The sequence below is a fragment of the Corvus moneduloides genome, chromosome 2 (assembly GCF_009650955.1).
Source record: "Corvus moneduloides isolate bCorMon1 chromosome 2, bCorMon1.pri, whole genome shotgun sequence".
In the NCBI taxonomy this organism is placed as follows: Eukaryota; Metazoa; Chordata; class Aves; order Passeriformes; family Corvidae; genus Corvus; species Corvus moneduloides.
In genome coordinates this window covers 53933866-53948473 of record NC_045477.1, presented here as the reverse complement: position 1 = coordinate 53948473, position 14608 = coordinate 53933866, and the positions used below count along the sequence as shown (strand labels likewise).

Genomic DNA, 14608 nt, shown 5'->3' with positions numbered 1-14608 from the left:
TTTGGTAACTTTTTGCAGCTGCTGCTGGAGCGAAGGATCTGACTCACAGGGTGATGTGAGCTCCCCCTCTTTCCCGGGAGCCGTGCCAAGATGCCGATGTTCAGCCCTTGGCCCAGTGTGGCATTGGTACCAGCGATACATTCCCATAAACTGTCAGCTGAAAAGCTGTTTAAAGTGTTTAAGAACATGTTCATGCTTGAAGAGTTATCCAAAGGCAATCAACTGTAATGAGTCTTTAAATTGACTTAAATGAGCTGGAAATCAGACATCTGAAGCAATTGCTGCTCAGGTTACTTACGCTGCCTGTACTAAGTCCTGCGGTGTGAAGTGCCTTTGCCCTGAAGCAGCAATCCATCAGCACTGGAGCTGCAGGGCTACAGGATTTGTTTAAGCTTTGTTCAGCCTCTCAGCATGGGAGACCCTGGAGGAAGGGGAGATCAAATGTGCAGTGCAGCAACATGCAGCAAGCATTCCCCTAACCTTCAGCAGGAGTGATTTGAGCTTGGCGGTAGCTCTCAGATCCAGTAAATACTCAGCTAGCGGCATTCTACCCTGTTTATTAAGATAAAGGTGGTTCTGAAATGCTTCCTGGGGGTTGCTGTGGGAGTTGCAGTCTTCTGCAGAAAGCTCTGTGACCCTTGCATCCCAGAGGGTGTTTCCTTTGCCACAGGAGAGCAGAGAAGGGGTGACATTGCTCTAAATCAGATGCTGCTTCCTGCAAAGTTGTCCCTGTGTTGGGCTGTCTTATGCATTAGATGTACTTAGGTACATCTTACATCAAAGACAGCAGGCAGACCCCTTCCCTCCCGGCTTGTCATACCTTGGCCCCCCTTTCTCTCTCAGAGACAGGAAAAAGCACCGTAACACTGATGCTGGCTGAAGGCAGTCCAACTACAACGCCTGCCCCTCCATACTGACCCACAGGGAAACAGGCTCCACAGTCTGGGCTTCACATCGCTCATTGCTCACTCACTGGGGAGCTGGACTGGGTGCTGGTTGTCTGACTCAGCCCTACTGACTTCATCTCCAGCTTGATTCTCCATTATCAGATGGGTTACCAGCTGCTTGATGAACTGCCAGATCACAAGTGCTGTCCCCTAAGTGCTGTAGTTTCCACAGTCTGTAATTTTTACCCTACTTCCTTAGCTCTCTACTGAAGAGTGGGATTGAGCATCACCTACCAGAAGGCATGAACTTATTTCACTCACATTTCTCTGTCTTCCACCTAGACAAAGATCATCCTTTCTGCCCCCAGCGCTGCATCAGTGGCCACCCAGTTATAATGTGTGCAAAGTCATTTCTTATGTCCCAACATGCAGTTACAACCTTGCACTAAGATTTTACCATATCAAAATACAGAACTAGTGATCAGAAGGGGAATAGTAAGTGCTGCCTGGTTGCAGCCCTTTCTTCACAAGGGCAACCTCATTTCAGACATGTAGGTGCAAATTTCATTCCACATGGATACTCTTGGGAAGAGAACAGGAGTGTAGTCTCACCAAGGGCACAGGCTTCAGGAGCACAGCTCCCTGGAGTGCTGCCCATTACACTGGGATGTTCATGCTTGCAATCACTGGGATGTGTCGGAAGCAGTGAGAACAAGGGTTTATCTCTTGACAAAGCAGAGGGACCAAACCAAGTTTTACACTGAACCTTTACGCATGCCTCTGCATTGTTTCCAGGATAGCTTGAGCCATGAAAATTAAACTTACCTTGCAGACCCTCTCAACTACCCAGTACAACAGATGAAAAAGCACCAGAGCCAGCACTGAAAGAATACATGTCTCATATTATGAGCTTTCCAAGATTTTGATCTGGATTTCTTTAGACATTCCTATTGTTGAAAACTGGATAAAAAGTACTAAGTCCTACTCAGATGGTTTTATTTCACTCTTTATCGGTATGTATACAAATTACAGTATGTATGGATATAAAAGCAAGTAAATGGAAAAGAAATAAGAGTTTAAAAAATGATTAATAATCAGAAAAAAAGGAAACAGGTTTATTCTACAGCATGGTAGTTAAACTATTTGCATCAAGCTGATAATGCTGTTCATTTTTAACTGTTGTTATTAACAGTTGTGGAAAATAAATTTTCAGTATTCCATTTCTTTCAGTCATTTGTGTTGCTTTTTCATTTCACCCCAGTGAGTCAATGAAAGCAGTGTGCCTTGTGGTTCGACCACTTTCTGATTCCCCTTCACTAACGCAAAGTCATCTGGTAAAATACAGGAGAATGTACAAATGAATTGTCACTGCATTTTAGGAACTCCTAAGAATATCTGCACTCAATTTTAGTAAAATCTGCCTAATCTTAATCTGGGTTTTAAATCTGGCCGGCAGGGTTGTCTTTGTCTGCTTTAATGTCTTGTGGTGTACTCCAGCAGTGGATCTGCAGTGGGAAGCTGTTGGAATGGAACCCACACTGTCCATATTGTGGGTGTTTACTTTGACGCAGCCTTAGTCTGGATACACATTAGCAGTTGGAGCATGTCATCCACAAGTTTGGAGCATGTCCATCCACAGGTTTGGTTTCACACACTCCAGGAGCACTCTGCAACTGAAGTGTGGCAATTGGGAACCATAGGGAAAGTTGCTTAAAAACATTCTCCTGATGCACAACAAAGCACTAGCAAAGGCACACCAGATGAAGTCCAATTCCCCACCCCCTTGTTCTTTCTATCCTGATGTTCTTGTAACTGAAATACTGATGGTTAAAATCAAAATGAGAAAGGTTTAGACCTTGAAAAGTATGATTGATTAAAGGACATGCTTGATCCTTCAAAGTCCAGAGAACTTTCAATAAACAGTCTCCAACAAAGTCTTGAAAACTGCTGAAAAAGAAATCTCTGGTTATCCTGTGACTGAGATCCATGTCTGCTATTAAATTGTTGTTTGGCTGTGCTCAAACAACTCGTGCTGTTAGCTTCAGGTAGCAGAAGCAGGCGCAACTCCAGCTATCAAGTACAGGTTTGGTGATTGGCAGCAGCAGAGAACTGGCTATCAATGTACACCATTCTTTTCAGCCTGTGCCTTTTCTCTTTCCAAAGCAGCAGGTTTCAGCTGCCCTGACTGTTCTCACCATCTCCACTCTCGCTGTCAACAAAGAATGGAGCCCTGATTTTCATGGCTGAATATTTCAGTGAGTACCACATTCCGTGCCATGTAGACCAAACCAAGCCATCATCATGGGCTCCATTGTACCTCCCTCTTTTGTAGTATCTCCCATTGAGGTTTACAGCATGGCACCTTGGAACAATGTAGGAAAGAGGAAAAGGGAATTATGTTTAGCATGGGAAGATACTGCATCATTGCAGTGAAGTACTGTTCTCACACAACACATATTTAGAGGTACGAGGGCAGGATGGATTAAATGGTTAATGCATTTAGTGGAACACAGAGGAATACGTGGGTCATCCTACAGCAGACACCTACACTGGTCAGATAATTCAGCCTGTTGACTCCTTCAGGTGTATTAACTACAGACATTGTAACTACATGGTCTGAACAAAGGGGTGTAGTGCCATTTGGTAAGCTCTAGCTCAGGTGTAGGCAGCTCCATATTGACACCTAAAATAGCAGACATCTTTTCATTGAGGTAAATCCTACTATTGGTGTACATTTTTGTAGCTCCACTGATTTCAATTGGTATGTGATGAGAATTTGGTCAAAGAGGCTCATCCTGCACTAAAGCAGAGAAAATCTGAGAGTGGTATATCCCTATTTCCAGGGCTGTTAAACATGAGTCCCTATCCATTGATGTGTGGCATATGCCCAATCAGCAAATATACCATCGTAATTGCTATGGGGTAGCTCTGCCCTCAGACATGCTCCACACTAGGGAAATGTCCTTTGTACACACTTCACCTTACCATGGCCACAGTTGTTTCTGTTGCTGGAGAATAATGCAAAGCACTTTCAGGAATTTTAACTGGGCTCTTTTCCTTCCAAGTTATTGTCCCCTATGGATTTGTTCTGACCCATTTTCTTAAAATTCAACATACCTGCTTTGCTATAATCAAAGAAGCAAATTGTTTTCCTTTGAGGATCTGTAGGTGTGAACATCTTAGGTTTGGCTGTGCAAGGTGGCAAGTGCACACAGCAACCTCCAGCTGCTGTAAGGCAGGCAGGTCCTCTCAACTGTACAGCCACCCACACCCTATGCATCTGAGAGGAATTAGGTGTTTTCCATACCTGTTAAACCACCAGCCACCCTTGTTCTCTGACGCACAGTTCCCTGCCAGGAATCGATCGTGATCCTTATCAGATGTGGTGAACTGCATCCCTCTGTGAGAGGCTGACCACTGATCTTCAAAATTGCTCCCACCAGACAGAGCGTCGCCAGCATTACCAGAATAGGTGCCAAACCATAACCTGTAATTGTCCTGCAAGAATATGTGAAACATGTCTTTGATATCCATTCTTTCTGCCTTTCCTCCCATTTTTGAGGTCAAATTAGCTCTGGACATTTTATCCACTGTCAAAGGCATGACTGTTGAAGTCAAGGGTGACTTTTGTCTCCATGCTTTAATGATCCTAGTGTAGATCAATGCAGGACTTAAACTTCCAGAAGGGATTGGTAATTACTGCTGCTGCTACGAAGGGCTTCAGGTTTATTGTCATTCAACAACCATTTTATACACTTTACAGCAAGATGGAAAGCTCTTTCTAGCTGATCAAGAACAGCTTAGCAGAAAACTGTGCCAAGTAGTTGCCTCCATAAACTGATCAGTTGTTCAGTTAGAATAAATGCTTAGGCATTTTGCTCTTCCAAAGACTAGAAGCCATCTGATTTCTATGGTCTGGTCCTGGTACAAATACTTAGAATACTAATAGTTCCATTGTGCACAGCTAACAGGTCTAAGAGATATTTGATATTAAGTGGATGATCACTTTCGTGTTGTGGGCTTTCTCCTGTCATCAGTGTCCTCCTTTCTTTATGAAAAATGGCAGTAAGGTATTAAAATGAAACTGTTCAAACTTTTCTTAAGAAACCTCTAATTACAAACTGAGCGTAATGTGCACATTTCTTGAGTGGTGATGGAGTTGGAATTAGGACTGGTCCATGCAGCATTCTTGGTTATTCAGGCTACTTACACGTGGCATTCAGGAAGGCAAGTCTGCAAAGAACAGCACCTGTATGGAGCTGGACACTGTCTACAGCTAGACAGCAAACATGAAAATACAGGATGTGTCTGTCTCTGGGCTTTCTGTGTTTGTAGTGTGACAGGTACTTCTCTTCAAGATAGGAACTTACAACTGCTCTTTCAAAGCTTTGATTAGAGTTCACTGTTTTATTTTAAAATGAAGTTGAGAGGATTTGTTCTTTTATGTGACATTCTGAAACACTCTCTTAGGAAGCAGGAGAAGAGGGTTCCATTTAGTTGCAGAGGTTCAAACCCTAAGGGTCTGCTCACTCACAGAAAACTGTGAGTGAAACAGTTTGTGAGTGAAACACAGAAAACTCTAATCATGAGGCCAAAGGCAAATACATGTGGGAATCCCTGTGCCCTGTGGCAGAGAACTGCCCTTTGTTCAGCAGCAGAGTTAGCAAGAGGGCATGCACACATGATCCTGTCACCCACTGAGGTGGGCACTCAGTTGTAAGGAAAACTTCCCAGGTTTATGTCCCTGCTCCCAGGGCTGTTTGTCAGTCAGACAAACTAGGAAGCCCAGGGAACCAGAGCAGGTAAGTTTTGCAGAGCTGTAGATACAACCCTGATACTGGTCTGATGCTGCATATGCATCCATCCTCACAGAAAAAAGCAAGCAAATTACTGCTCTCTCAATTTTTTACCTGCTCATTTGCAAGCTGGAAATTTTCATAGATTGCATAACGTCTTTCCCCTTGCCAGTCCATCAGGTCAATCTTTAATGAGTTCTCTCCTAAACATAAAGTTGTGTCTTGTTAGATGACTATCTAATGCAAATTAGAAAGAAATCTATGGAGAAAAATTACTTGGACCTCTAGCAAGCAGGTCATGGATGTGGTCGTTGCCCAGCCAGTATTCATCATTCTTGCCCTGGAATTTCCCAAATCCCAGTTTGTAATCATCCCATTTCCTGCAGAGAGATATAAATATCAATTTCATCATGAGAGAGGATTAGACAGTTTGTGACACTTGGGTATGGTAACAAGTAAAACTTCACCTCTATATACTGTTTTCTAAATGTATCCGACTCATCACAAGCTGAGCTGAGATTTGTCACTCTGTCTTAGAAACAAATACAACTCAGAGCTGACTTTTTCCCCTGCTAAACCTGTGCACACACATATATTGGGTTCAAACCTTCAAACTGCCAGATGCAGTGCTCACAGACTGAGGTTGCCAGTTAAATGGAAAGGGAAAGCAGCAGCTGTCACATTGGTCTTCAGCAAAACAGCTGATATTGTTCTTCTGCAAATAATAATTCACATGATCTATGTATTACCTTTGATATTCACTTATACTTCCTGTGTGTCATCATTTCCAGTTTTAGTAACCTGTGTTTATTCCCTCTCTCACGTTATTATTATGGATATTCATTCTGCCTGACCTACATGCTAGTCAATGCTCCTCTTCAGGATGTTTTTCTTTCACCTGAACTACCATGGCTAGATAGCTACCACTCTCTGGGCAAGCTGGTTTATAGCCAGTTGAGGTAGCTTTGCAATGCACTGCATAGACTTTAAGAGGCATTAGATATGCCCTGAAATTGTGTGTGCTGTGATAGTGAATTAACCTTCATGGGGATATTTCATCTTAACTGTGTTACCAGAGCATCTCTCCTCCTGTAAATTTCAGTGTCAAAGTCACCTCTCTGGGATTGTGCATAGGGAAAGGACACTCTGGTTTGGCATCTTTTTGAGTTATCTGAATACGATAATAAATGTTGCAACATACTGAACATAATTCCTGATATGAGAACAGATCTGTTCAACGGGTCTCAGTCTGTACACTGGTAGCAGATACCTGCTGATTTGGAGCCTTTGATAGTCTTCAATAATGATAAAATATGCATTCAAACGCAGAGAACCCATGGAAAAGAAGTTATAGATCCATTTTAAAAATGGTCTCCTGCTGCCAGTTGGTACCCCCAGATTGTCCTAATCCTAAATTATCATCACTAATATATAGTCCTGCATATCCTGCGTCTCAAGGGTGGGGTTTTGCCCAGCAGCAGGACAGGGATGGGAGCTGGCGGCCTGACTGCAAGCCCTGTTGATGCAACCGCAGTGCACCCACCTGTTGAAGTTCTCCTTGCCATTACTCCGCCGCTGAATGACAGTCCAGCCCCCACCATCAGACATGTCACAGAATGCCAGGAATGGCTCTCGGTCTGCTCTGGGCCTGATCCGGTAGAAGCCACTTGTGGTGCTCTTCCGATTATACACTGCAGAGCAATCTGGGCAGAACAGCATTGGTTTGTCAAACGGGGTGGGCGGAAAGCTAAGGGCTATATGCCACCAAAAGAAGATGTGACTGAGAGGCTGTATGGGACAAGGACATTTGGCCAGCCTGTGCATAGCTCTGCAAGCCCTGTAAAGTCAAAGCAAATGGTGCAGCAAGGTAGTAGCTACACTGGTTTGCAAACTGCTGGCCTGACAAAGAGCTTTAAAGCTTGAGAGCCTTTACAGCCGTGCCCTCTGAGGGAATAATTCCCAAATCCTTGGTGAGATGCAGGACAGCTGCAGCTTAGCCTGGGGCTATATCATGAAAGCCCAAGACTGAAATTATCTCTGTCAGCAAGATCTTTTGCAGGGAAGCTTATTTCCATGTGGAAGGTAAGGTAACCTCAGCTGTAGTTCTGATAGGATCAGGGAACAGTATTTCTAAAATAATAGGCTAAGCTCCTGTCTCCAGCTCTACTAGGGCTGTATCAGGAGAGAGCCCCTCAGGATCTCAGTGCTTCACACTTTCAATGTAATGCCCAAAGGATCTTGGTCACAGGCAACAATGTCATTTATGAACATGTTCTCAAGTAGCACCAAGGAAGAAAGTAGGCATGTCTGTTACTGTGCCACAGAAGTAATGGGGGAACTGCGAAACAGGGAGGCTTGGCTCATCCAAACAGGTCTCAGCGCCTACAGCTGAGCCAGGCACTCTGTGCTCCCCTAAGTCACTCAGGAAATATGGCGTCTTCAATAGCAGGACCCATCTCTTCCTAAAGCAGATGCCTAAAGGAAATCTGGTGGAAAACATGAGAGGTGACTGTTCCTCTCTGCAGCAGAGTCCTAGGCAAGAAGCCCAGCTGAAGGTGTCCAGTTGGTACCTGGGCAGTAGCTGGCTACAGCTGGGACAAGTGACTCTAGCCCCAAGGGTTATCATACGGTGTCAGGGCCACCAGTCAGCTCTTCTCCTCCCATGTATCTGTATTTTAAAACACAATCCACTTTAAGAAATTTAAAACTTTTAGCAGAAATAAAATATGACACGTGGAACACTGCAGGGAGAAATAAACATTGTGGCACACTACTGCAAACTGTACCTTGGTCATACACTATCAAATTTCCACTGGTTGTGGGTAAAAGCGTCTCATGCTGCACGCTCCTGTTGCCTGAGAACAGTCCACTTTTCGTTCTGTGGTAAGTGTTCTCCAGGATGTCCTTCAGCTGCAGTTCATATAAGTAAAGCAAGTCTTGAAGTTGTTTTAACCTTTGTCTTAATTTATTGTTGTCTAGGAGGCAGATATCTTCATCCTATGGAGAAAATAAAACCCCCACACTTCAGTCGGTGGTAAGGAGAGACACAGAGAGAAGAGTATCTGTCTCCTCTTGACCCTAGCATGTCAAACTGCCTATGTGGATCAACATGATTTGATGGTGATCTCTTCCTAAGATATGCAAATCTTGCAAAGCATGAGCTATTGAGTTGAATCCAGTGGAAAAGGGGTTTCTGCAACAACCTTGGCATTGATCAGAGCATTCCAGAATATGATCAGATACACAAAAATTTACTTTGGACAAAACTAATTTCTCTTGACCCCCACTTGATGAGCTCAAGGGGAAGGCTTGCAAACTATGAAAGTGCTCAGATTGATAAGAGAGGGAAAACTTGGCTCTTGCACTGCAGACAGGCCAAACCAGCAAGGTTCCAGAATCATCTTTGTGTAAAAATGAAGAATATCTGATATTTTGGCTATAAAAATACACTTTTTAAGAAGAGATTTTTGTTGTAGTTTTTGTTGTTATTTTTAATTCTTAGTAATGTCAGTTCAGTCCCCCAGACGGCTGCACAGCCCTTAGCTATGAAAATCCTGCATTATTAGGACAACATTCCTTTAGCTGCAGGCAGACGCCTTTTTGCTCTGCTCTTGCAGGTCTCCATCCCTCTTGTGGGGGAGTATCCATCTCTGCATGACTGGGAATGGTGAACCTTTGAGAGAGTGTACAGACATAGCTAAAAGATACGCACTGAAAACCTGGGTGCAGGTGAGCCAAAGCTGACCAGGAGAAGGAGCAGCAGCAACCAGTGCATCCCCACTCTCATTTCTTATCACCTGAAAAGAGGCATTGACAGGCTGTAATGGAGGCTTTTTTACTTCCTCTCACAACTTATTACCCCCTCACAGTTATGTTTAATTCCCCAGGAAATGCTGCAGGATTTGTTTAGAAGGTTGCTTGAAACTACAGGCAGGACAAAATCAGGGAAAGACGTATATTAAGGAGAAGCTAAAGCACCAGTGCAGCATGCTGACAGGGATAAAGGCTTAGGTCTGCTCCTGACTCCCTGCAGAAATAAAGACTCTGTGTGACTTTCCATTAGCCTCTACCTCCTCCCAAGTGTCCACATATAGGAAGTTGCTCAGCAATCATGCCTCCTTGAGGACTTGTCATCAAAATCACACAGTGTTTATTCAGTTCAAACTTCCCAAAGTGGAATTAAGAGGAATTTGCCTCCTGGTTAACTGTCTGTAGACATTGCCCCTCCTCAGTCCTTGGAGTGGTTTGTGAGGATGGGATTACCTTGGAGGGCAAGTCACATGTGTGACAGAGTGGATATGGAATAGTTTTTCCTTGGATCTCAGTGGAAAAGAGGTCTGCTGCCAATCTGCTCCAACACACAGATGTGGCTTTGAGTGGAGAGTCTTAGCTAAAAAATATGCTAAGTGAGTGCCACTGGGAACATGCAGCTGAACGTGAGTGAACAGTACAAATTGTTCACAGTGTGCTTGCATGGTGCTTTAAAAAAAAAAATTCAGAAAGAAAAGGCTAAACCCAACTCCCCCGCTTCACATCTGGAAGCACTGCAGAAACTTGGCTCCCCAGCTCTGTGCTCTGAGTGATGTACTTTGTTTCAGCTATGGCTCTAGCAGCATCCCCCCAGCGGCTGATGCTAGAGCTGCTCCCAAACCACCAAAGCTGCTGCAAGAGAGGAACTCTCTGCCAGGATGGGCAGGCAGGGACCAAAGCAGGCCGAGGGAAGAAGTTCTCCACGGAAGTTGCCCATAAAAGATGACGTGGAGGTAGGTGCTCCAGTCTGTGGCATTTTTCATCTCACAGAGAGAAGAGCAGGGGAACCCTGTGAGCCCAGGACCACTGGTGCTGTTCACACCACCCCACAGTCGCGTTGGTGGCTGCAGCACTGGTGATGAGGTTAGAGTCAGACCCCACACGGTGCCTGTGGGTGATGGCAAAAAGCTACCAGGAAGGGTGGGATTGAGTGACAGCTCCTGGAAACCAGGCAGTGCAGAGCAGAGGGAAAGAAAGCAACTCCATCTACACCTTTACCAAGACACATGAAATGCACGTACCTGTAACTTGCCTTTCTTCAGACCTCCTCCTGGAAAGATTATCTCCCTTAAAAGTCAACTGCAAAAGAAAGTGATCATAAACCTGGCTGCATTTCAAGAGGTTGATGAAGTTTTCCTCTCCAGATGACCCACATCAAACGCACAGAGGAAGAATGTTTCACAGCACTAGGCAGTTTCACAGTAAAGGTACCTGCAATTCCTTGTGTGAAAGAGTTACCCAGACCCCAAGTTTTCTCTTGTTACCCAAGTACTCATCTTGCTGCTTCCCAGTGAGAATAAACAACAGCAGGTTTCTATCAACAGTGCTCTCTAAAGGAGAGGGGAGAGGGGCTCTGCTGCTTGCGTACTATTACCTACCTTGACTAGGAAGCTCAACCAAGGCTGACTTCTTGGAGTGTTTATGTGAATCACTCAGACTAATGCTCCCTGTGGGAGTTTTGGCTCATGTTTTAACACAGCCTCATTTCAGTAAGTCCTGCAAGGTGGATATAACACAGCTTTTCCAATCAGCATTCCTTTTGCTGTTTAATCTGTTTTAGAAGAGCACAGCTGTAATGCCAAAGAAGCTGCAAATCTGAAGCAAGAAGCGAACGCAGCAGTATTAAGCAAGATTTGCTATTAGACTGAAATCTCAGGAGGCTTGGAGTTGTGTAACTCTCCTGTGAGCGGGATGATTAGATTTCCTAGTTAACAAAAACAAGGACATTTGTGGAAAAGAGAAAAAAACACAAAACCAAACAGATGGGTGCCTCCCTTTGCATTATGGCCAAGGAATTACAGATTACTTTAAAGAAAACAGCAGGAACGTTCAATTTTACAGAGCTTTGTTCAGAGGAGAGACCATGGGCACAAAAGACAAGGCACATAAACCCATGGTAAATGTCTGTGCTACTCTTCAGGAAAGCAGGACTATCCAACTACTACCAATCACAGCAATGCTGTTTATTTCTTAAAAACTGCATTCCTCTTATCCCGCAAGAACCCTGACTCATTTCACTGCCAAAGGATTATGTAAGCAGTGCTTTTCTTCTCACTTGTTTTCTAGCCCCAGTTTTAGGCTGGTTTTGACAGCTATGAAATTAAGTGAGTGAAATGTTTCGTCTCCTCACTAGTGGGTACTTGGCCCTTTCTTCTGCCTCTTTGGCCAGGAACTGCAGCTGGCAGCAGGGTGCTCAAGTACCATGCACTGGAGCACAGGGAGGCTGCACATCATCCTCTGGGGCTTTCAGCAGCAGCAGCAACTTTTTCTCAGCTGGACCCATCCAGACAGCACTCAAGATGCTATGTAACAATTTATGCTCTTGTCTAGATGGCCAAAAATCCCACTGGCCTGTGAGCATCTCCTGATCCGGGTGGGATCAGGGACAGGGCTGAGGCTATGGTGGCAGTGTTTGAATGTGGGTAGCACAGTCAGTGCCTGCAGCTGTCTGCAGGGCTGAAGGATTAGGGGGCATCAGGCCTCAGAGCATTAAGTTCTGCTGGTCCCAGGGGAGAAGGGAGCAGTGAAACTGCAGTGCCAGTGAAACTCACGTGTGCTTTGTGCCTGCAGCTTTGCAGGAACAGGACTCAATCTCCAACCCTCATTCAGTGGATGCCAAAATGTCTCTCAGAGCCAAGACATCTGGAGCACTCTCACGCTGCCTCTAGGACTCCACCAATGTTCGCCTCAGCAATGTCTGCATGTAAAAATACCACTCAGCTGGAGCATGGTTCTTGCATACCTCTTTCATGATTAACTTATTTCCCAGGCTAGAGGAAGATTTAGGAATATCTGAAGCCCAAGAGAGGGGTTGCCATGAGGTTGAGTTCACATGAGGTGGGTCTAGCAGGAGAGTGTCTTCATGTAATGCTCCACTGGCTTGGAACTAAAATAATCAAGTCATCATAAAGAATGTGGACACTGCATGATCACCAAAGTTTCCTCACAGATGTTGAAATCCCTAGGCAATGTGACAATAAATGCTGTTTCATTTTTTTTCCTGGAATACATATGCTTCACAAATATTCTGGAATGCAAATTCCTGTTTAGTTACTTGGAAGGAGATCAGATTCCCTTTTCTTAAGATACTCAGTGATCTTGTCAGCAAAAAATGTCTCATTAACTAAAAACCTTCCTATCCTGCTGTTCCCCACCTTCCTTCCAGCAAAAGTATGTAGGTGCCAAATAGTAGTCACAAAAAACTATAAATTAAATGCACAGCCAGCACATGCAAACTGGTGAATAAATGTGACTGAAGAGCACGGGTCTGGGGTAGGTTGTGATATTCCTACAGTCATGGGGAAAAAATGGCTTGGGATGAAGACAGGATATTAACACCCCCAGAGCCCAAAGGAACATCAGTGCAGCTGGAAGACAGTAGTGGCATCTCAAAACTCTTCCAAGACCAGTTTCTTGTTGATTCTTTGTTCTTAAAGGGGAAAGGCAAGAAATGAGGCAGACTCCTTCAGGTTCCAAAGGAGTTAGAGAGACCTGAGGATTTCACAGCAAGAGTCTGACTGCCTACCTGTGCTCTAGGAAAATACAGGGTAGTCTGGACCCAGCTCAAAGCAAATCAGATTATTTTCAGTGAAACAAGGGGCTCTATGCATTTGCATTATTTTTATACTTTCCTACCACATCCCACCTTCCACGAACACCCTGCTCACTGGGAGAGATTGCAGACCAGGCTCCTTTGCAGGCACTGCAGGTGTGCAGGTACCTACCACGGGCCTGCAGGCCCTTGATGTTTGAACTAGTATACATCTTCTATAGGAATCTGGGCTGCCAGGTTTTTTAAAACAAAGTTAATCTATGAGATCTGAAACAAATATTTATTGTTTTTTAATCCAACAATAAAGGGTTTCATCAAAAGTAAGATAAATTTAAAAGACCAGGATGACATCAGCCACGATAGTTTCAACCTATGAAATAACCGAAACTGGTATTTGCGCATGAAAAGTCTGTGGTTTGTAAGCAAGGAGTAACCACAGAAATCTGTGTACGAAGAAAAAGCAATGGTGGCAACCATGAAACATGCCAGATCTGAATATTCTGATAACGTTCAAAGAGCAAATACACAATTCAGTTTAACTAATGAGTCTGCAGCCTATGAGTATGGGTTGACACAACAAATGTAATTAATTTGTAAGTTCCTGAGGGCAAGCACAGGTCCCAGCAATCTCATGTCAGGAATAGCTGTACCAAAGGGAATTAATCACAAGACCAGAGGGAGTATGTGGACTGCACAATCTTCTACCTACCTCAGATCAGGGAGCTTCCCTGACCTGATTCACTGTCATTTGAACTGGAACATCCCTTTGAGAAGAAGACATTTTGCTGTAAAATATTTAATGCTGAAGAACCAGCCACAAACCTTATCATGTTCTTCCACTTTTTAATTACTTGCATTGTTAATTATTTTTTTTGCCCTGAGTCTGAATCTTCCAAGTCTCATCCTGCAGCCTTTTAATCTCATGATGCCTTACTCTGAGAAGGGGAAGAGCCCTCTGCTGCCAAATGCCTTTTTCCCTGCAAAAGGCTAGGTCCAAACACAGAAACTGTGTGCTTGCTCCTGGCTGGGAATCCAAACCTCCATCATCTGTTTTGGCTGCAGGTGTGTGGGCAGGAAACCCAGCAGGGTCACAGAGCGAGGGGCTGCTTGGAGCTTTTCCTAGGCAGGGCTGAGGAACACAGCACAAGCACACCACTCATGAGTAGGGTGCTTGGCTGGCATGGAGAGGAAGGCAGGAACAAGTTCTGCTCCTGGAGAGATTTCATTCAGGGCAGTTTAATGCAGAACAAGTACACAGAGGTGAGAAGAGCTGTGGGTAGTGTATGACAGTGTGTGGTGGAGGTGGTCTCACTGAGCATGTTGAGGAGACTCCAAGAACTGCA

At 44.4% G+C, this 14608-nt stretch overlaps 1 protein-coding gene across 2 annotated transcripts; it reads right to left on the bottom strand.

Annotated features, from left to right (window-relative positions):
- Positions 1–1862: 1862 nt before the first annotated feature.
- On the bottom strand, positions 1863–11341 carry LOC116439727 (fibrinogen-like protein 1). 2 transcript variants are annotated; one of them, XM_032099664.1, is made up of 9 exons: positions 11092–11341; positions 10735–10792; positions 9396–9480; positions 8470–8680; positions 7227–7386; positions 5966–6063; positions 5798–5886; positions 4195–4385; positions 1863–3249 (listed from the first exon to the last, which is right to left on the bottom strand). In XM_032099664.1, the coding sequence occupies exons 3-9, from the start codon at positions 9468–9470 to the stop codon at positions 3060–3062; spliced, it is 1014 nt and encodes a 337-aa protein (XP_031955555.1). In that variant the 5' UTR covers positions 9471–9480; positions 10735–10792; positions 11092–11341; the 3' UTR covers positions 1863–3059. The 2 variants fall into 2 exon arrangements, with proteins under 2 accessions (XP_031955555.1, XP_031955556.1); XM_032099665.1 differs by lacking the exon at positions 11092–11341 and adding an exon at positions 10925–11068.
- Positions 11342–14608: the final 3267 nt, after the last annotated feature.

Bases quoted from the DNA above. Each gene is read 5' to 3' on its own strand.
- LOC116439727 (XM_032099664.1), bottom strand. From the start codon at position 9,470: ATGAGAGTGGGGATGCACTGGTTGCTGCTGCTCCTTCTCCTGGTCAGC. The intron at 8,681-9,395 runs GTGCGTATCTTT...TTTTCTCCATAG, and splicing joins CACCTGCACCCAGGTTTTCA to GATGAAGATATCTGCCTCCT. The intron at 5,887-5,965 runs GTCCAAGTAATT...CTTTATGTTTAG, and splicing joins CCATGACCTGCTTGCTAGAG to GAGAGAACTCATTAAAGATT.